We start from the raw sequence: 22,097 nt of genomic DNA on the forward strand, positions 1-22,097 counted from the left end.
TACGTACCGATTACTAATTACTAAAAATATACGTACCGATTACTAATTACTAAAAATATACGTACCGATTACTAATTACTAAAAATATACGTACCGATTACTAATTACTAAAAATATACGTACCGATTACTAATTATTACTCTTAAATTTCACTCTTTTTTGTGTTCAAACTTTCAGTTGAATAAAGTATATGAGAAGAATAAAAGTAAGGAAGGAGTAAAAATAAACAAATAAATTCACCTATAGATTGATGGCTGTCAAATCAATGACATTTACATTTTGTAAACAGAAAAGATGCAACAACAGTTTGGATGAATAATCATTGAAAAGAAAGAATGATATGGTTGGTTGATTTTTGTTTCAGGATGAATAATAACTAGTAATATCAACTTACCGCAAATATGGAGTTGAATGTGAGAGCAGTAATTTTCAATTGTTGAATAACAAAAACAGGAAACATGGAGAGAAAAGGAAGGAGGGAGAGAGAGAGAGGGAGGAAGAGAGGGAAAGAGGATAAAAGAGAAAGGTATCGATAATACAATACTTCCTGAGATAGTGAATGAACTGAACTGGTTCAGTGTTCAGTTCAGTTCTTCTTATGTTTTGATTGAGAAGTTGATGAAAAGTTTGCAAGGCGAATGATCAACAACGCTTGCAATAGCGAACATTATTCTCGTCATCTGCATCATGTGCTTCTGTTTGTGTATGTGTTTGTGTGTGTGTGTGTGTGTGTATGTGTATGTGTGTGTGTGTGTGTGTGTGTGTGTGTGTATGTGCATGTTTGGCTGTACACAAGTATGTATGTATAACAGCAACATCTTGTGCACTCCTATTCGGTATGGATGAGTTTCTTTGAGCAATTTTTAAAGCAATACATTTATCGCTGGACGAAGTCAGCTGCCGGGAAAAACATACTCGAGTAATCGCTTTAACCCCCAATGAAAATTCCCGCTCCCGTTAGAACACCATCGTTTGATTTTTCTTTTTGTTGAGTGATAACTCTATGTTAACAGTTGAATTTAATAGTTCTGCTCCTTTTCTCAACGCATAATAAGCAGTATTTCTGCGGCCTCACTACTCGTTAGTAGCTTTCCATGGAAGTAGCGTAAAGATGAAGGCAAACCAAATAAGAGGAATTTATTGGATGAGTTAAATGAAATGAATGTGATAATATATGTGGCAGACGCGTCTTTCTTTATGACCAAAAATCGACTGATGTTCCGAATGACCAGTTCGCAGTCTCGACTTCAATATCGTCCACTTTACCAATGAGTTAACACGAAAGCTGCTATGTGAAATTATTATATTCTATTATTACAACATCATAAACATGACTTTCAAACAGGAAATTTAATTAATGTCAGAAAAGTGACAATACATTATCGTACAAGTCGTTAAATTAAAAAGGCGTACATTAATGTAATTAATCATTTCAAAAAGATGAAATTTACATGTATGGCACTCTCAACAACGTCACTTGATAGGACTCTGGAAAATTAATATAAAAATTAATACAATATAAACATTAAATAAAATTTTAGATCGGCAGATAAATGCAGCGATAAATTCTATTTACCAATAAAATTAATATTTCATCAATTTATGAAGAACACTGACATTTAGTGAAAAAAGTATCACTGAAACGACTGTCCAGTCGTTCTGTGAGATGCACTCCTCAGTAATGACTGCATACTGCATGCCAGATATAATATCCACACATACTACTGCCCAGTCAATTCCTTGAAACTCTGCTAATAGGATTATTGTTTACCATCTGGCTTTACAAAATGCATCAGAGTAAATTGACAGAAATTACAATAGATTATTTCTAAAGTTTTTAGAATATAGATAAATAATGTGCACAGCCTTTGCTTTCTTATTTCCTGTATGTAAAACATCACACTGTGTTTCTTATTTGATACCTGTTTAAAGTATAGGGGAAGTAAGTAACTATGTACATCTAATTAGGACTCCATTTCAAACAAATAAAAGAATCCAATGCATCCATGCTGTATATTACAAAGGTTTGTTATTTAAAACGCGACCAAAACTGTCGAAGGCGCTATTCTTCCATGCTGTCACCAGACTTACTTCGCGAACTGCTGCAGCCATCAATAAACGATATGTCAACAAGTTGGAGAGGTTGATTGGAAAGCTGCGGATAAAAACCTGGCCCAAGTAGTGCCTCAACATCGTTTTCAAAACTACTTGATAACACCGATACTATTTCTTCATTCTTATAATTCTCATTCCTGTAAGCGAGATCTATTCAGCAAGGGACAAAGGAAACTATTGACCAAAACGCGATTTTTTTTTTTGCGGGAAAATTCATATTTTCATTAAAATTTTGCTATTACAAAGCACGGCAATGAAAATGGATGTAAACTAACGCTTTCTTTTTTGTGTAGAAAGATTATGCAATAATGTTTAAAACAGGCAATTCCCTTCCAATAAGAAATAAATGATCAGATTCTCTTCCAATGATAATAGACAACAACACAAAAGAACCAACTTCACGCCTACTTCATATTCTTTTGCCAACTTCTTCATTCCAGGACCATCTCATTTATCCTGCATATGCTACCGTCTTGTGAGTAGCGTGTATCTGTCTCTCAAATACTACAATCAATATGACAAAATAACGAAAAAACATTAACGCACATTTCCGTAGACTGAGTTCGAGTAATTATCTCTCCCGGAGACCAGTCCAATTTAGTTAGTGCAGAAAGTGACAACAATGGGCTATCTCCACCAGCTTGACATCCGGATCTTCTGCAACAAATGACCGTGGACGGTCACTGGTATTTTCAGTAATAGAAATTTCAGACTTTATTTTACATAAGTAATATATATATATATATATATATATATATATATATGTATATATAATGATTCATCCGTATATCTAATCATGGTCCATGGGAACCACATAGAATGGAAGCAACGATAACGAAACTGGGAAGGTCTTTAAAGAACTTCTCCTTTTTTCTCATTCTGCTCATTGCACGAAAAGAAAACGTTAGTTACCCGCCAGTTTTTGCAACCATGACGATTTCAGACTGAATATAACCCGTTGGAGACAAAGAATTTTGTCGTTCTTCAGTTTCAAAATATCGCAACATGTCCTCCTTATCAATATCCGGATATAGATATCTGGTATTGTTAAAACACATATTTATGAAACGCTTAAGTTTTAACAAACAATTTTAGCCAAAAATTATAATGTTCAACCTGAAGACTAGCAACATCAGTCTGTCCTGGAATGCGATCCTGGTGACTTAATACTGACAATAATAAAAGTACAAAAGAGAAAAGTCTGTATTGCTTATCAAAATAATTACTTGATATCTTTCAGTTGTGGGCATGATGCAATACGCTGAGCCAGAGAAAATTGATCGAGATCTTTTATAGAGAATGGTGAAAGATGAAAAGGCACTGTAAGAGACGAAAATTATGTGCGAAAAATTAATTTATATTTAATATTTATAAAGAATAACTTCACAAGAAAGACAAATGCAACTAGACGTGAACTCCTCCATCATGCAAAATTTAATTCGCTTCAGGTACGATTTAATATTGGTGATCAGAGATAAAATTACCTTTACCATCCTCATCGTCGCAAACAAAACCAATGCTGACAGCACCAGTTTGAGTATCACTAAAGCGCAGAAGAAATGTAGGATGGGGAGCACTGACCATTTGCGATGATGCGTCTTGTTTACTTATAAAACCAATTAGCCACCCTGTAAAATGAAAAACAAAGCTTCACACTACAAATAAGAATGAAAAGCATCAGGCCACCTATTCGACAACAATATAAAGGTATTCAAATCAAAAGAAAAAAAAAAATACAGAGACAAACCTTCATCCCAAAACTTCAAAAGTTTATGCTTGATGAGTTGCATAATAGCGAAAAACCATTCCCAGAATGAAAAACTGACGTCATCTCGCAAATTTTGCTGAATATAAAATATAATAATTTCTACACAGTGAAACTTATCCATAACAAAATCTAACGATATCATGGAATAAAACTAAATAGGTAACTTTCGATACTGCGGCTGGTTTTACGTAGATTGAGAAGATAAAGTTGTATGTCTAAATCATGCTCACCTTCGCAAATCGCTGCAAGGTTATTACTTTTCTTTCTTCATCGGCAGAAACCTTCAACTTCTCAGCCATGTAAGAAAGATCCGACTCGCTGATTGCTCGCTCTGCACCAGTGGAGATCGCAAATTTATGACGAAGGACCTGAGCAAGCTCTTTCCACGAGACAGAACATATTTCTGGCGACAAGGTCGTACGATTCTAAAATTTAGATATCCGTAAATGATTAATAAATGTTCCCAATTATACAAAAATACTAATAATGATGGAAAACTATATTACGAACCACATCAGAAAAAGCTCTCTGCCAAAGTATGGCTCCTTGTGCATCGCAGTCTTGACTTCCATGTACTGTAACCATAATTGGTAATGACAATGTCCAAACATCGAACTTTCCAAGATTGCCAAGTTGAAATGGGGTTATATGAAAAAGTAACGCATATTTCTGATCAGTAGCTGTCTGTGAATTCACCGACACTTTACAGTCCCCTTGTCCTCCTTTTGGTGGCGGCTTTCGATGAGCAATACGCGTCAACTTCTATAAACCCAGCTATGAGAACCTTTATAACAGATAATGTGAACAAATTCATTAGCATCTACTCTGCACTAATGATTAGGAAAAAAATCAGCAACAGAACATGTGCCTCATGGAGAACTGATAAATATTCCGTACATCTGCGTAGAAACAGACTGAATATCACGAAAATTGAACTCACAGAATTGCTGAATTTTGCCGACATGTGTCCTTTATCGTCAGTGGTTAATTTTTCGAAATCGTTACTTATTGAGCCAACAGTTTTACTGAAAACATAGAAATAATTGTCCTCAAAAGATTATTACTAAGATTGCGTAACATACTCGTCTGGATCACTTTCCCGCTCATAATTAACTTACACGTCTTTCTCGGACAGCTGCGCAGTGCTAAGCAACCGAGCTTCTTCCTCAGCAATGATCCGAACAGTGACATTAGTATTGACAAGATGCTGTTTGATGCCCAATTTGTCGCCAATAAGAAGTCTCACCTCCGCAAGAAATTTATGCTGCGTTTTCAAAACCGGTTCAGGTTGGATAGCAACAACAAAACTTTGGGAAACCAACATACATAGCAACTTCGTCAAGTTATCCAGTATCGAATTCAAATTTGCAATAAGCGTCTGTGCCACATGACCACTCATTTGTGGACCTGAAAAACAAAAAAAAAATTAAATCAAAATCTATTTCACGCGTGAAAAAATGCATTGCAGGATGCTCCATGAAGGTAACTTTTCTTTCACCAAACATTTATCACGTATGTATGAAGATTCTCAATATTTTCGAGAATAAAGACATCCATTACTACATAGAAAGAAAAGAAATAAACAGTTAAAAAGAGTATCAGCTAACGATGTAGGAAAGAAATGAACAACCACGTATGGATAAAAGTAAAAAATAGAAATAAATGAAATTCTCATTCTAAACTGAAATCAGTTTTCTCTAAAAAAAAGAAGGAAAAAACGCCAACCTCGACGAAGTAAATCCATCTGCCAACATGCGTATGTTCTCAGTTGCCAGTTCTGTTCCGCTAACATTTCAAACCTTTAGAAGGTAAATATATTTACAACGCGAAACAACTTGATATAAATAACAGAGATATCGACAGTTGACAACACTGGAAATTTTAACAACACAGTAGCATTTCGCGTAAAGCCTACCAGCTAAATTTCCATACTGGCGACAAGATGCCATATAAACAGCATGCAATACTGCTATAAGTAATTAACAGCAGTTTGAGATCTCAAATTTCATTTCTCATTTTAGCATATAGTAAATTATAATCAGAAATATCAAAATAACGGATACAGTACTCAGCATTATGCGAAAAAATGTTCGAGTTACATTAAGAAGAATCAGCATTTCGACACTGGCAAGCAGAGAAAGGATAGAGTAAGGAATGCTTACTCTGTTTGTATTTCATCAATCATATGATCGCGTTCTTCAAACGGCACGCCAACTTGATGAAGTTTTTGTCTGTTTTTCCAGTCATACAGGTAATCACTAATCAGCTGATTTTGCAACAATGCGACATTATGCACTCCACCACTTAGCTTCTGCGTCAGATTACACCTTTTCTCCATAAGTGCATTGTATAGCTGGCTTGCCCGCTTTTGCATATCACTCACTGATGTCCGTGCTTGCGATAATTTATCGTCTCTATAACCATTCGATCAATTTATATAATATGACAAAGGCAATTTTGAAGCATAACTAAATGCTGCAGAAAAATGGATATGACTGAACGAGGCCAGTGAAACGACGAGTTATGACTCCACCGGTCTTTTTATGCCAAACACAAAACTTATTCCGGTAGCTTAGAAAGTGCTACCGGTATGGACAGTCAGTAAGCAGTCCTATCACCTTTTGCCTCTCTCTATGTTTCATATAGCGTGTCATTCACGAAACTTATCCTTAATATAATAAACAAATGACAATGACATACACGAATGGAGCATAAATAATGGATGTTCGGAACAGACAATATTAGAAGTCGCGAAAATCTTGAAATGTAGAAAATACAGTACTTGCTTACCGATGGTCATGTTCAAGTTGGCTAACAGCAAGCTGCATTCGATGCAATTCCGTCAGATCATTCACGAATCGACCCTGCATATCCTTATTCTCTTCCCAAAGTGTGTGACATTCCTTCGTCAGATCAAGCAAAGCTGTTTTGATTTCACTGTAGCATAACATTAAGTTCAATTAACTGAAACATTTTCTGACTCATTTGTACAATTGAAAAGTGAAAGGATTCCATCGATGGCAAGGCAACTTCCACAACCCCCCTTAAAATACCCAAAAATCAATCATTCACATGAACATACCCAGCCGACAAACGCTCTTACACATTTTCTGCACCGAGTTATTGCATAATGACATCTACCAGAGCCGTGTTTCATAGGGTCGGCTGAGTTTCGTGCTTGTTAGGTCGAGGGCAGTGTGCGAGGGTGTTTAGGTTATAAGAATGGTGAAGGGTGATAGGGTTGAGTCCATCTGGATTTCATGTAGGCGCTGAGAGTTATATTGTTGTGAAATGCGTTTATAAGTCGTGATAGTCCCGGAATGCCACTGTAGGTCGTGATATATCCCGAACGTTGTCTTCCTTGAATCCATCTGTTTCCCTAAACTTATTGCAGCGGTTGTCAAGTATTCTGTAGCTTGCGTGAAGAACTGGGCAGCAATGGCGGAGCAAATGCAGTTGAAAGGGACTTTAAAGGGTCACAATGGATGGGTGACACAAATAGCGACAAATGCTCGTTACCCGAATATGATTATTTCCTCTTCTCGAGGTAGAAGTTATTTCTGCTGAGATAGGAAATTGTTATGCAAACATTATTTACTTCTCTGTTGTATTTTGCATCAAAGATTGCAGCAGGTATATGTCGAATAGCTGGATGGATGGGTTTCTAACGATGACGAGATGTATTTACAGGAGCCTCAAACTAGTTTCGAAAGCATACAATTTCCTATCTTCCTTTTTGCTATAAATTTGATCCCTGATACCCTGAGCTTTAAAAAGCCCACATAAGGCTCTTTGTAATTTGCTATCCTATCTCTTTGTAATTTGCTATCGTCTTTGTAATTCTTTGGCTCTTTGTAATTTGTTATCCTATCTCTTTGTAATTTGCTATCCTCTTTGTAATTCTTAAGCTTTTTGTAATTTGCTATCCCTAACACCTGAGAGGAACGCTACATTAATGGTAGGACTATCCTGGAAGTCCATCTTTTCGGTTTGGTTTCTGACATATATTTGGAGTTCATCGTCTTTGTTTTGATCCCAGGACAAGATTAACAGTTACCTTTGCCGTTACCTAGTCATCAAGTATGATTTCCACAAGCAAAAGGTGGTGGTGGGAATCATTCAATTAGTGGACTGCTTAAATGGGAGAAGTTAAACCTGCTGTTTTTCAGACAAAACAATAATTGTATGGAAGTTGGATACGGATGATTTATCAGGAAGTTACGGGGCTCAGTTAGGTGGAAAGGCTGAAAGAGCATTGAAAGGTCACGGTCACTTTGTTTCTGATGTTGTGATGTCTTCTGATGGACAGTTCGCTCTTTCTGGCTCATGGGACAAAACGCTGCGACTGTGGGATCTTACTACGTAAGTCATACTGTTATCAACACTATCAGTGGTGCATATATGAAAATCCAGAAGTATTAAGGTTGTTATTACCTTCGCATCGTTTCTGTATTCTGAGGCGATTCATCGAAATACCGGCTGTATCTGGAGGATAGACCATACATAATCGTTTTTGCTGAAGGTTCCGACTAAATTGTATGTTAACAAAATGTATCTATTTTAAGCGAAATACTTCGGAATTCACTTTTCAGAGGTGTAACATCAAGGCAGTTTGTTTCACATACCAAGGATGTATTGTCAGTCGCATTCTCTGCTGATAATCGACAGATCGTGTCGGGATCACGGGATAAAACGATCAAACTATGGAACACTTTAGCGCAGTGCAAATATACAGTTAACGTGCGTATTTTGAATGTCGGAATTCAGGGAAAGATTGTAAAAGCTTCAAATTTGGTGCTGTGCACTATTTTGTAGATCTTGTTGTGTCTCTTTGTTATCCATTTTTTGCAGTGTAACAATTGATGCGAATAGCTTGATCTGTCATTGTATATCATATATCGCTGATATTGTCACTGTTTCAGGAAGACTGTCACACAGATTGGGTTTCAAATGTGCGTTTCTCACCTTCGAGTTCAAACCCTGTAATTGTTTCCGCCGGATGGGACAAAATTGTGAAGGTGTGGAATCTTGCTAATTGTAAACTGAAGACGAATCATATCGGGCACACGGGATACATCAACACCGTTACTGTATCGCCAGATGGTTCACTTTGTGCTTCAGGCGGAAAGGTGAGATACCATCGAGATTTTGCGTATAAAGAGTTGAACAGCGACTACTTAGTTTTTCTATGTTGAACATCAATTCATACACTAGAAATTTCGATTTCTATCATTTTTTTGATGGTGGAAATCAAAATTCTTTTGGATATATTTGATGGCTTCGTATTATATATGTAACACTTTTTTTTCCAGGACGGTAACGCTATGTTGTGGGATTTAAATGAAGGAAAACACTTGTATACTTTGGGCGGCAACGATGTTATCAATGCACTGGCGTTCTCACCTAATCGGTATTGGCTTTGTGCTGCCGTCGGACCTGTGGTTAAAATTTGGGATTTGGAAGACAAGAAACCTGTAGATGAATTGAAGCTTGATGTTATGGGTGGTGCTAAATCTGCGCCTCCACAGTGTATCTCGTTGGCATGGTCAGCCGATGGTCAAACACTTTATGCTGGATATACTGATAACGTAATTCGTGTATGGCAGGTTTCTGTTGCCCAAATTCGATCATAATTTATGTTATTGTTATATATCAATTAAAACCTGTTTGTTATTTGTTTTTGCAAAAGTGACGTATCAACGTCTTTTATATTAAAAAGTTGAATATATTTCATGTGTTTGCAAGTACGTTTTTGCAAGCGTTTATTTTTTTAACATTCACCATTACTGAGAGGATGAATCTCGTTCGTCTACGTGCTTGTTCATGCTGAAAATCAGTGAAGGATCAATCATCACTCATTATTTTGAAGTTCCATGAGAAAAGAAGGTTTGCTTGACGGCATTAAATTACATCTCATGCTTCAGGTGCTTGTACTGTTGGATAGCATTTAATAAAATTCTATTTTCTGTATCTAGCAATGAGGATGCTAGAGTTAAACTAAAACGTGATGAGGGACTTCGGCGATATTGAAAATTAGTACGGTTGAAATGATCGAGTAAAATATGTCGAGCATGTTTGAAGGTTCATTCAATAGACATTTTTTTGTCATGAGGCTTTCCGTGGCTGGTGTGTAGGTGGATTCGGAGGCATGAGTGCTAACTGGTGTGTCAGTAACTTACTGCGATTAGGTTACGGATTTAAATTTAGGTTTTACGAATTTAAAAAAGCTCGGATTATGATATTCCTTCAAGGGTAATTCTCGGTATGGATGGAATTGGTTACCTAGCTAAACTAACTGGATTTGTAGCATTCGAAACATGGAGCATGACTGGATGCTCTGTGTGGATCGCCTCTTGGGGGCATGGACAGGATATCAGTTGGGAGTGAGGATGCTTTCCGGTGGGCCGGAAACGTATGAAAAGGCGAAATGGTTCGCTGAGGTGAGGTTTTATTTTCGGCTGTTTCCGTTGTTCACCACACTGCTTACCATTTGGTATTTAAAAATTACTCCTGTTCTTTGGGAAAACTTACCTCAGGCGGTGGGTAATTGTGAAAGGATTTAGTACTGCGTGAACCCCGCATGGCCTAACAGGAACAAGAATGTAAGATTATTTCAGGTTCTAGCTGAGCATGTATCCAATTCACAGAACCTGCAGGTCCATGACTTGAGCGAATGGATAAGTGACGTTTTGGATAATGAATTTGATCTTATTCTAGAGGTTCGTTATTTTGCTTTGAAATACTTCGAAGACCGCTACCTTGAAGTCCGGGAAAATCATTGCTTTGGAGGTTTTTTGAGTATATTGCCGCTGCATTTGTTAGCGACAACAATAAAAATGTTTTTCTAAGATCTTTTTTTTTAAAGGATAATAGCCTGGAGTGGCTTGCTTCATCTTTGCTAAAATGCAGTATGTGGTTGAAGAAATGTCAGAAAGCGGAACTTGAGAATTTTCTGTCCCAGTTGCCGTCCGAAAGTTCCGTGCAAACTGCTGCGATAGAAAGTCAAGTGGTATTGGACAATTCAGATGAAGAAAGCAGTGACTGTGAAGAACTCGAGCATGAAACCCGAGACGAACAAACTAAGAAGCCGTCGAGGAAACGCATGGAAACCGATGAAGATGGTTGGACAACAGTTATTCGCAGATAACCGACGTTATAGCTCTTATTTTCTAATAAGAAGTTCGAAATACTCGGACTTCTAATGTTTGTATGTTTTTATTTTCATCCATAAATGGTCATACACGCTGCGGACCACCATTTGCAAAATGTCGTCGCGCAAAGCTGAATTTAACTGACAGTACTTGAAAGTGGATATGTTGTGATGCAATTTCTCGTTCTTTTACGCCTCGGAGAAAGGGCAGATCATGTACATGTTTAGGAAACAAAAAAAGCATAACAAACGAAATAAATGCAACAAAGCGCATTCCCTAACAGTAGCCGTAAATGCGTATGCTTAATTCCGGCAATATATACAATAAATGGCGCATAAAATGAGGCAGTGCGCAAATTTAAACAACCCGTGACTAAATAAACACGAGCCAAACCAAGGCATCACTGGAACCCGCTTTTAGCCGAATTGCATCGATCCTGAAATTTGGCAAATCAAATTAAAAAGTTAGTAAAAACATTTATTGAAATGATTTTAAATGGCAGGGCCACCTTTTTCTTTACCACCATGATCCTAGGTACTCGAGAGATATGGAAACCAGTATGACAACGATTTCTTTAACTTCTGATCCTATTTTGGGAATGTTGATGTTTTCATCAGGAAGGAGAGCTATAATCGGTTTGTCTTTTGCTTCGATGTGGATAACGAACAGGATAAATTCCATGACCTAGTCGTATATATATATATATATATATATATATATAATAGAAGTCTGGATTGTGACGGCTTCGACAGTGTAACATCTTCACCAAGTCAAAGAATAGAAAACAAAGCTAAATAATGTTTCCTCTAAGTGAACTGAATACTAATGAATCTAGACCTATAAATCTATAAACACCTACAAAGCCATAAACACCTATAAAATCTAAACACTGTTTTGAATCTGTAAACATCACTACTGAATCTACTAACACTATTTTTAAACAAATTCCATTCAGCACAGGTTAGGAATTCATGCAAATTCAGTACAGATCGCCTCCTAGTTGCTCATTTAAAAAGAGGTCGTTTAGTTATTTTCCAACTGTGCGATTGGTATTCAGACCTCACCCACTTTACTAACAAATTACAAGTTTATTTACAGGTCAAGTTTATAGGTTATTTATAGGTCGAATTTTATTTACAGGTTATTTACAGGTCAAATTATTTATAGATCAAAGAAATATAACATACCAAGATTATGACCATGTTAAAAAAATAAGTACACCATTGACAATGACAAGAAGAGAAAGTATGTCGAACTAGATGGAGGTAAATATTGTACATTGACAGCTCTGCAGACCATGTTATAATCCTCCTGACAAAAAAGCGATTACTGAATCCAAAATCTTGAAAGACGTAGTAGGTAGATCATATGTAACACAGCAAACTGTAGACATGAATTTAAAAAAAAAGAATTTACCATTACTGTTCATGCGGGGCGCATATAAACTTGTTACAGAACTACTTTCGGCATTTAGATCTACTGGCTGTACATCGGAGGTTGTGGTTACATTTGAATGATGAGATGCTGAAGGAACACGACGAACTGGCAATGGAGTATTCCGTAGGCGAACACCTTTTGAAGACAACAAAGGAGACTGAAGGGGGCTTACAAGTACCAAATTTCCACTGCTACCTTGTTTCAAACGTGAGTTCTGAGCCAATGAAAGCATTTTTTGTACTGCATGTGGTGACTCTACACCTGCAGAAAAATAGCTGCGTTAATTCCAGAAGCAACATTAAAGGAAACCGAAAAACTCCTTGCAACTGAAAACTACCAAATTTTGGAGCCGATATCTTGTGTTGGTCAGAAGTACTCGACTGGCTCGATAAGCTCGAAGGTGAAGGTGATGGAGCTCTACGCCGCGTTACGCTTGCGCTACCATATGACGGTTCGCAATCGTATGAAAGTTGGTCCAAATCCGCCTCGCATTCAACGACATTCAAATTTGACAGATAGGATTTGACTTTCCGAACCATTAGAGCTTGTTCGTATAATTTGCGACGTGGCTGGGTTGCAGTTTTCACTGAAAATTTGAAAGTGTTTTAATAAGAATTACTTAGAAAAATGACACAAAAGTTTTGTAAATTTTTGTTGTATTATTGATGCAGAATTTTTCAGCACAACATGAATCTTTTTTTAAAAAGTCGCAGTCTATGTGAAATGTAAGAAAGTACGACAGCACTTAGATACGAAAAACATAAGACATTAAGAACTCTAAATAAACTAACTTGCATTTGGTCCCATTTTCCTCATTGTAGCGACTGTTCCAGCACCACCATCAAAACTATTCATATTAACTAGCGCATCACTAACATCATTCCCACCACTCTTTAAATTTAACCACAATTATGTTTCAGTTTATTTAAAATAATTTTGTATTTTATTTAAAGTGAAGTTTGTATATGAATCCAGCTCATCCGAGGTCTATGCAAGGTATGTATTGATACCATAATTAACATTCTTTGAGAGATCTATACTGCACCAAGTTCGATATGCGAGTAGCAACACAGCTAAAGGAAGAATGGATTGCATCGACTAGGTAGTTCTGGCTGTAGAAAGTTTACAATGAGCTTTTAAATAAACAAAAACACTATCAAAAAAGAAGTCATACTTGCTGAGCCATAACGCCAATTTCATAAGGAGAACTGCACAGTTTAGTAACCGAACGAATAGCCTTCGCAATCATCCGTAATTTTTCGAAATTGATTAACTTTTCACAATATGTCGGATTACCCTCATGTGAAAATGTCAGGTCTTTCTTGAGCACCGGATATATGGGAACAACAGGTGGTTCCTGTGAAACAATGGCAAGATGCTGACGATATTTCGACATATTTCTCGATGGATCTACCAAATGTTGCACATCCTCGAACATTTTCATATATTTACTGAAAGAGTAAAACTCTAAGATTTTTCAACAAAGAAAATATGCATTTAACAAACCTTGGAACACGTTCCCACGTATGATGCAGTCTTCGAACGGCAGGCTTTTCCAAGCCGCTCATAATCGCAAACATCGAGTTAAAGTTTCTGAAGTCCCGACAATATCGAGCTATTTTAATAAACTTCTTTATCAGCTTCATTCTTTTTTGCAAACCTTTCTCGCGACATATTTCTGTTGCAACCCACCACATCTCCTGAAATGCTACCCACAGTTTAGAATAAAAGAAAACCACAACCAAAATGAAAGGATTTCTTTTGTCATGCTTATCTACAGCCACGTAAATGTGACGGCTCAAAACAGGAGACAACGGTAATACTGAAATTCGAGTGGTGATAACATTCATGATATAATAATAATCCTGGGTTAATAAATTGGCAATCGATACATATTTTATAAGCAACATGGTTAAAACTATATACCTTATTAAATAAAGATTCAAAATCAGCCAACTTTGGCCAACCATACTTCGATTCCAAATTGAATAAGTTATCTACATATTCTGTAGGTTCAATCGCCGAAAATACATCGAAATCCTGAAATACAATAAAACACTATAAAATATTCTTTTAATAATCCACTGAATAAATATCAGCAGCTATCAGCTTATAACATGAGGAGAAAATTTTTATAGTATAAACAAATATTCACCTGTAAAGTAAGCTGCGCAGCAAGTATTTGCGCATTCAGTTGAAGTAGATGAGTCTCTGCTTCTTTTAGAACTTCGGGAGCCAATTCGTCAGGTACCAACGGTTCTGATCTGAAATTCAGTTGACTTCTTAGCATTAGTTTACGCCCGGTAGTGCAGTTAGCCCAAAATCTGGTTTGACTAATGGATCCTTTTTCCCAGTCGGAATATCTTAGCTATTACTATGAATAAGAAAACCATACTTTTCACTACCTTAAGAAGACCGTTATATTCTGCATAAGTATAAGTAATTCAAAAAGTTCAAACTACAGCATTTCACTTGGTGGTTAACACCTCTAAAATCAAAACCAGAGGAAGAATGATTATATCAGTTTGAAACTTCCACAGTAAGAAAGATTCACCGACTGTTGTTTTTTAAGTAATAACGACTATTAAGCTGAATTCGCTCAGCAAGGTTGTTCATTTGATCTGGAAGTCGCTTCTGCTTAATTACCCCGTCCACTGTCACAGTTGTCTCACATAGTGCCCATTCCAAACTTCCACTGTCAGAACTCATACCGAATTCCTAAAAAAAAGAAGAAAACAATCAAAAATAATAAAAAAAAAAAAAAAAAAAACCGAATTCCTGGCTAAACTTGATATTAGAAAGATAAATTCAAAAAAAAAAGACCTGCAATGCTAACTGAACTACATTTTGAGCAGTCGTTTCTTTGTAAACGGTGAGATATTTAAATGATTGGTCCGCTCGATATACTTTTAAAACATGTTCCGGACACGGACTACTAGCGGGTTGATAATATTGCGCAATATTCATTGTTGAGATTCGAGATGGGCCTACAGAATGACCAGCAATGTCGGGATTTGAGCGACTTGCACGAAGGGAACTCGATCGTGTCGAATTTAGCTGAAAATATTTAAAGGAAAGTAAATTTCCATAAAAGCGCACCTGAACAGCTCATTAGGTTAAACAGTGACTATCAAAAAAGTTTATGTCATATGGAACTAAAGTATACTGAAACCCAGAGCTGTGTCGATCTGACACACTGGAAGTTTAATTAATAAGTGGATTAAAAGAGAAGAAGTAGGTGTTTGTCTTTTTAATGGCGATTGTAAGAAAATTTCGAGCATGTAAATGCGCTTCACCAGTAAGATTATATTACATCCAATGATGTTAGTAAAACCGAAATAATGTACTGGACAAATGGGGTTATCAAAAACATGCAATTTAGAATCTAAATTTGCTTTCATTCAAATATGGTTAAATGACATGTACAATTAGAATATTTTTTAAAAATGTACCGTTTTTGTTTCTGTAACAGGTCCATCTGGTAATGTATTCGGTAAGCCCTTTAGCATTGTCAGCAGTTTATCCACCATTGAAGTTTTGTTCCCAACACTACTCGTCATACCACTTGGCGGTAAGGATGAAAAACTGGAAGCACCTGATCGCGGATTCATTCCTATCATACATGACATGGATCCTCTCTGGCCACTTTCATTTTGCTGCAAAAACTGCCAACTGTAAAACAAATACCATGTGCTTTTCTGACAGTTCTCCCTAAACTAAATCATCCTAAATCATATTTTGCACCAAATATCTTCTAAGATAAAATGCAAAACACTTGTCTGCAGATTTCACTGAGTGTTACAAATTCAAAGAATCCTTAATAAATAACCTTCGGAACTGCTCTATGTTTTGTATAGCGAATATCCGGCCCTTTCCGGTATGCATTACAGTGATCCTCAACATCAACTGCACGTTCTGAACGAGCAATCATCTCCTTGAAACCCAGAAGATTTGACTTGACTGTTATAGACAAGTGGGTGTTGCTGTGCAAAACTTCTAAAGCTCGGATCAGACTAATTTTCTTGAAGCTTTGACCATTCACTTCGATTATCTTAAAAAATATATGAATTAGCAATAATACCTCCCAAAGAAATTCAGTTTGCCAAGAACACATTTTAATATCCATTCAATTAAAAAAAACAGTTACTTTTCTTATCTGGCTTAATCGTTTAGCTATTTCTTTACATATTTTCAGTTCTTACTCGTGTGAGAGAGTAGTAAGCAAACCTGATCGCCTCGCTTGAGACCGATTTTTTCAGCACGACTACCACGCTGAACATCAGAGACGAATATTCCAGATGAACCGTTTTCTTTGCCACCAAGAATTGAGAGTGAAAGAGGTTGATCTCTACTTGAACGAGAATATACGATATTTCTTGTTCGAGATTTTACGCTGCACGCAATGTTCAATAATGACTATAAAAATGACATGTTTTTCAGAGAAATGTTTTTAAAAAGACGATGTTTTTGATAAAAAAACGATCTAATATGATCGATTCTCAAAAAAAAAAACCAATGCTTAACAGAATTCACAGAAATAGCGTGGTCATCGAAACTAAAAATTTCTCAGCATCGGCATGAGATTAAAAAAAAACGCGACATCCACGACAATGGTAACATTGTCAGTTATATAAATAGCATGATCAATAAATCATTAATATTTAATTTTACATATACCAAAATTTTATACAATTAGTAAGGAACTGTCCTAATTAAAAGCATTCAATTAGTCTACAATTCAACAGTTACCTGCTGACTGTGCATTTGATCTCGTTCGAGAGCTTGCTCAAAGCGATCAAGCAACTGCATCATTTCACCATTGCATTCAAAGTCATTGAAATGATTGTTGACCCAAAGTAACACAATTCGTGCAATCTGATAAGCAGCTCAAGTAAAAACTATCATCAAAAATCCAACATTTATGACAGCTATGTAATTAGTTATTTAGTCCAACATATATGACACTAGCAGTGTTGTCGTACACTGGCCGTCATACGGTCGAATAACATTCAAAAAAAATAAAAGCCTATGATACCGACTGTAGCGTAGTCTTATTCAATCTATACAGTACTTATTGTGAGACTTCAAAAAAACTGCCACAATCAGAAGGAATGACTTCTCAACCTCAAGTTTTGCGCGTGTTCATCTTGAAAACTTTCAACATTACTTATACACTTTGCATCTAAAACGCAATCACTTAGTGCAAAATACCTCATGCTGATTCTGTATTAAGTAAAGCATTTCCCCATAAAAATTTATGGAGAAAAAAGTAATAAAACTCGATTAGAAGGAACCTTGTCTCTTAAGTTCGACTCTGCGAACCAGTGCATTAGCTTTTCAAAAATCATAGTTGGATCACTAATAAATACGCGATACATAAGCAGAAAATCCTCAATATAATGGGCATCCACTGCCGTGTCTCTTTCCTCAATTAAATGTTCGATCAACTTATCTCGGTTGGCTTTGATCAATACCTGACCCATTTGATTACCCACTGATCTAAACAACCAAGCGGTTACTATGAACATATGTAAAAAGTATACACTGAGTTTTCTGAATGTGTCATTAAAAGTGAAGATACGAGGAGCATGGAAAGATTATCGAAACACTGTTTACATTTAGATGAAAATGGATAAACGGCAGTGAAACATATTCGTATCAATACCTTCGTTCTATTTCTGAGACAATTTCACCAGTGATTCCATCAGAATGTTGTTCAATATGTTCACTTATAGTACTCATAATGTTACAGTAATCTCGATGTTCAACCAGCACAAATTCACAGTCATCAACTACTGTTCGCATTACTCCTACATGGTACTGAAATTTTTTTTAGCTAAACTTAAAATTTGCATTTAATGCGTTGAATTTCAATAAAAACAAACAAGCATTAGCATCATTGCCCATATCACGCGGAACAAGTCACTCAAGATCTGTTCTCTACGAGATATAAGACCTACGCCAGACATACAAACCATAAAATCAAGCTCGCTTAATCATTCAAGGATAACTTTTAAGAGAAAAACGTACCTGAGGGACTATATCAGGTTGCACACCAAATGAGTCACCAAGTTTATACTCGATCCTTTCGCCATCCGGTAAAACAACTTCTACCTGGCCGTTTACGATGACTGACCATGCATCAATCCTTTCATTATGTTGCATAACAACTGTATTTGCTTCCGATACAACAGCGAATACCATTTTTAAGCAAAGTTGACGCTTTATACTCAATGGAAGTGTTGCCAAAGCAGACATATGCTGCATAAAATCCTAAAACAAACTTTCCCCATGAACTTTTGCTGAGAAATCATGAAGTTTTAAATGTTGAGCTTCATTCTGCGTTCTAGTTAGTGATGGTAAACGTTCTACAAAGCGAAACCTGAAAACCAGTTTGGCTTATATGCATCCTGCACTTTTTGAAGTTCTTGCGTGCCAAACTATCACTCTACATGCCACTTGTGCTATGGTTTTATAGAACTTCCACCATCTAAATTAGCTTTCGTAAACATAAACAGATAATACCAACGAATTTCCATATGCAGATATTAAGCAAATCATACCAGTAGTATGCATATATCGTCAGCTGTTCTTTCAAAAGGTTCTTTCTCAAGGCATTCACGAACGCTATCTTTCAATTCATGAAAACTATCATATGATGGACATGATTCATCGTCTTCTTCGCTGTCGACTGCTGCTTCTGGAAGCCCTAAAATTAGTACAACATATAGCAATTCAAGGTGAATAAAACAGGGAATTTAAAGAAATTTGTATCGAATTTAGTATACGGCAATATCATTGGACCAACATTTCGTTTATATTCAGATAAATGAATATATGCAACGCACCATGTAAATCATCTTCATTCGCACTTGATGAAGCTGTACTTGACAAATGTGTGTAAAGCTCGCCACTATTTGGATTCGAAACAGAATTAGATTTGCGTGTTTTGTGCTTCACCTTGAAGCGAGTATCCCCATCTGCACTCAGACCATTCAGATATACCTTAAGAATTAATAAGCAGAACGGAAAATTTCATAGCCTATCGCACCATATGTGCTTGACAAGTAGTAATGCTTTTTGTAGTAAGCTTACCTGGCTTTTGTATGCTGAGACATAACCAGAAGCAGCAGCATTACTGGAACATATATCGTCTCTCTCCCGACGAAAAGACCTATGTTTCTTCCTTTCACACCTTGAAACTGGTGACTCAGCAGTACTGAGGGATGATGCCTTTCCAGTCTTGTAAAGACGAGAAGGTGGCGAAAGCGATGAATTAGAAGTAACAGGATCGGCACCTGAACGAACTGAAACAGTGACAGTGCCAGATGATGATGGAACGGATGTAGCGCTCAATGCACATAATGAATTGCGTAAATGGCCACTGTTCCCCGTCGAATACGTATGTCCCTTGTTCACCTTTATGTGTTTCACATCAGGATAATCAATCTGGAAAAAAAGGCCAAGAGGTATATATTAAGAAATGAGACATGGTTTCAAAGCTAAGAATTAAATATGTCGCTCTTCATCCAATTTATTAGACGCAACCGATTTAATTCAACATTAAACATCAATTAATTTACTGACACCTGAATAACAGTAAACAGTAGTCGTCAGTTAAAATCTTATGTATAAAAAAAACTAACTACAATCATTTCTGCTGGTTGCAAAACAATGCAATCATTTCTGCGTCGATAATCCAACCCATTTCGCTTGCCAAACCTGCAACACTTTCACATTAGTCAGTGAGGTACGAACTTTTACGCGGAATGGGGACCATTGTAATGAGTTGTAAAAATAACGAACACCTCGAAATTCGTTCGGTTGCAGGAGAATTATCAAAATTCCATTAACCACAACAACACAGGATTCTTTTAGATAAGATTACAGTGTTAACAACATATCCATTCCTTTTTGTTTATTTCAACACTTTTTCTACCCAGTTTAAGATGTTAGGATGTCGGGAAAACCCCAGACACCTAGACGATTAGTGAGGTTTAAATTACATACCTTCCATACTTATTTTGTACAAAGTGAAACCGAAAATAACATACCAGCCACAGGGTAAGTAGATCTGTTCATCCATGAAAACACATCCGGAAAGTAATATATACCAACATGTGGCAACTTGGCCTTGTCTAAAATTAATGTATATGTAAAAAGCTAACATGAGTTCCTTTTCCATGTATTTAAACTTCTCCACATATTACAAAAGCTCATACAAAATTCGTTAAGTAAAAAAAGAAAAAAATAAAGCTGGATCATATTTCTCACCGGTAAAGAATAAAATTAGCCGGATGTCTTTCAAAACGCGCAGTACAACAAATTGCTCGAAGTGGCGCATCGTTTAAGTTATGAAAAACGTCTAAGCGTCGTAAATTTGAATATATAATTTTCAAGTCCTGAAAAAAAGTCAACAAACATACCCAACAAAGACATATATACTACTCTTTCCACACAGGCAAGATTTATGTCTAGTAACTCGTAACTTTCCCTGTTAACAGCAACGGGCTTCGCTTCTCAGCAATGGCTCGTTGATAGAAGCTTTCTTCTACCATCAGTAAATGAAATCTTCAGACATTTTCACGATAATTAGAAACTTATGTGAAAAAAAAAGTGGAAAACCTCGTCTGTCCTTGTGGATGACTCCTTGACGATAGCGGCAATGAATGCTTCCTTGTGACGCTCCATGCTATCACAATTCCCATTTAACAGATCGCCACGACATTAAAAGCTACCACCCATCTAATCAGTAATATGCTACCGTAGTCAGACTTTCCATACTGGAACCAACCGGATGTTGTAACATATTTAATATGTGTGGAGATGTGGCACTTACTGGCATGGCCTTATATTTATTACCCGTAATGAATGTGAGGTGCAGTGAAGTATCTTCCAGGAGGAATACGCTTAAGAATCCCTTGGGAGAATCACACCAAATTTTCTCCCAAAAGTCATTCTTAAGGTTATCGGTCATGGGTCAGTACTACTCCGAGTCAATTACGGGTCAACATGTTGCTGTTGATGATGCGCAATGCATATTGAATTTAACCACTCCTTTCATCTTTTACCTTCCTGCAGGATTCAGGATCGGAACATTTGCTGTTAAACCAGAGACTACTTCCTGATTGTTGTCTGTAGGATTTAGAAATTTGTTGTTTTCAAGGATAGCATTTCAGTTAACCGTTGCTCACATGAATACTTAAACCTTGATGAGTATGTGGTGTTATTTGGTAGGCGCATAATGAAATTAAGAAATTTATCAAGATTATGGAAACAAATAAACCCAAGGAATAATCAGTAAAAAGCAAAGTTGTAACAAAAAGATAACATCGATAAAGCTCTTTGTCACAACCATGCAGGATTATTGGCTGAAGTTTACTTCGAACTGCATCAAGTAAGGTACAGATAATTTCAGGACCAGGAATTGTACGAACGAGATGGTTTACACGAGTACTTTATCCATACTGTGATCCAAATTTTTATTCTGGATGAGCATCGCTTTATCATCCGCTTTGGCACCCAGCTGCTTACTTGTTTGCTTGATTCCGATCAGGCGCAATAGTGAATGAGAGCGATTGAAAATGGACTTCAGAAGAACTATTAATAATACGGTTAAAAACGCC

The 22,097-nt window shown here is 36.6% G+C and overlaps 6 protein-coding genes across 6 annotated transcripts in view; 2 read left to right on the forward strand and 4 right to left on the reverse strand.

The window, feature by feature from the left end:
* LOAG_01881 (hypothetical protein) overlaps positions 1-691 on the reverse strand; it is a 3,770-nt gene extending 3,079 nt beyond the window's left edge. The window contains exon 1 of the mRNA XM_020445881.1: positions 395-691. Within this exon, the coding sequence (XP_020303714.1) occupies positions 395-460 (66 nt within the window). The 5' untranslated portion in view covers positions 461-691. The remainder of the gene's footprint in view (positions 1-394) is intronic.
* Positions 567-953, reverse strand: LOAG_04973 (hypothetical protein; the record flags this gene model as incomplete). Its single annotated transcript, XM_003140510.1, has 1 exon — positions 567-953. A coding segment is annotated over one exon (311 nt), but the record flags the coding sequence as incomplete, so codon positions are not given.
* Positions 954-1,882: 929 nt separating this feature from the next.
* Positions 1,883-6,998, reverse strand: LOAG_04974 (STAT protein). The gene is made up of 13 exons (XM_003140511.2): positions 6,674-6,998; positions 6,046-6,297; positions 5,609-5,682; positions 5,002-5,290; positions 4,824-4,908; positions 4,394-4,645; positions 4,114-4,308; positions 3,863-3,959; positions 3,600-3,743; positions 3,342-3,435; positions 3,028-3,153; positions 2,662-2,772; positions 1,883-2,252 (listed from the first exon to the last, which is right to left on the reverse strand). The coding sequence occupies exons 1-13, from the start codon at positions 6,832-6,834 to the stop codon at positions 2,063-2,065; spliced, it is 2,070 nt and encodes a 689-aa protein (XP_003140559.1). The 5' UTR covers positions 6,835-6,998; the 3' UTR covers positions 1,883-2,062.
* A 323-nt stretch (positions 6,999-7,321) lies between these two features.
* Positions 7,322-9,516, forward strand: LOAG_04975 (guanine nucleotide-binding protein subunit beta-2-like 1; the record flags this gene model as incomplete). The annotated part of the gene is made up of 5 exons (XM_003140512.1): positions 7,322-7,430; positions 8,053-8,245; positions 8,476-8,623; positions 8,806-9,012; positions 9,196-9,516. The coding sequence occupies 5 exons, from the start codon at positions 7,322-7,324 to the stop codon at positions 9,514-9,516; spliced, it is 978 nt and encodes a 325-aa protein (XP_003140560.1).
* Positions 9,517-10,200: 684 nt separating this feature from the next.
* Positions 10,201-11,030, forward strand: LOAG_04976 (hypothetical protein; the record flags this gene model as incomplete). Its single annotated transcript, XM_003140513.1, has 3 exons — positions 10,201-10,323; positions 10,501-10,602; positions 10,749-11,030. 3 exons carry the CDS (start codon positions 10,201-10,203, stop codon positions 11,028-11,030), a joined length of 507 nt encoding a protein of 168 aa, XP_003140561.1.
* An 85-nt stretch (positions 11,031-11,115) lies between these two features.
* Positions 11,116-21,197, reverse strand: LOAG_04977 (RasGEF domain-containing protein). The gene is made up of 25 exons (XM_020446729.1): positions 21,097-21,197; positions 20,746-20,873; positions 20,526-20,609; positions 20,118-20,193; positions 19,567-19,920; positions 19,320-19,476; positions 19,035-19,180; positions 18,502-18,744; positions 18,137-18,291; positions 17,766-17,970; positions 17,221-17,346; positions 16,699-16,887; positions 16,301-16,522; positions 15,924-16,127; positions 15,295-15,528; positions 15,026-15,189; positions 14,627-14,735; positions 14,398-14,511; positions 13,978-14,171; positions 13,646-13,922; positions 13,263-13,362; positions 12,809-13,057; positions 12,451-12,732; positions 12,222-12,345; positions 11,116-11,470 (listed from the first exon to the last, which is right to left on the reverse strand). The coding sequence occupies exons 1-24, from the start codon at positions 21,160-21,162 to the stop codon at positions 12,335-12,337; spliced, it is 4,089 nt and encodes a 1,362-aa protein (XP_020302965.1). The 5' UTR covers positions 21,163-21,197; the 3' UTR covers positions 11,116-11,470; positions 12,222-12,334.
* Positions 21,198-22,097: the final 900 nt, after the last annotated feature.

Source organism: Loa loa (assembly GCF_000183805.2).
Source record: "Loa loa unplaced genomic scaffold supercont3.37, whole genome shotgun sequence".
Lineage (NCBI taxonomy): Eukaryota > Metazoa > Nematoda > Chromadorea > Rhabditida > Onchocercidae > Loa > Loa loa.

Coding starts and splice junctions, on each gene's coding strand:
- LOAG_04974 (XM_003140511.2), bottom strand. CDS start 6,834: ATGTTATGCTACAGTGAAATCAAAACAGCTTTGCTTGATCTGACGAAG. Junction 5,291..5,608: donor GATGGATTTACTTCGTCGAG/GTTGGCGTTTTT, acceptor TTTGTTTTTCAG/GTCCACAAATGAGTGGTCAT. Junction 3,960..4,113: donor CCTTGCAGCGATTTGCGAAG/GTGAGCATGATT, acceptor TTTTATATTCAG/CAAAATTTGCGAGATGACGT.
- LOAG_04977 (XM_020446729.1), bottom strand. CDS start 21,162: ATGGAGCGTCACAAGGAAGCATTCATTGCCGCTATCGTCAAGGAGTCA. Junction 20,610..20,745: donor GCTAATTTTATTCTTTACCG/GTGAGAAATATG, acceptor CATTAATTTTAG/ACAAGGCCAAGTTGCCACAT. Junction 13,058..13,262: donor GAAAATGGGACCAAATGCAA/GTTAGTTTATTT, acceptor TCAAATTTTCAG/TGAAAACTGCAACCCAGCCA.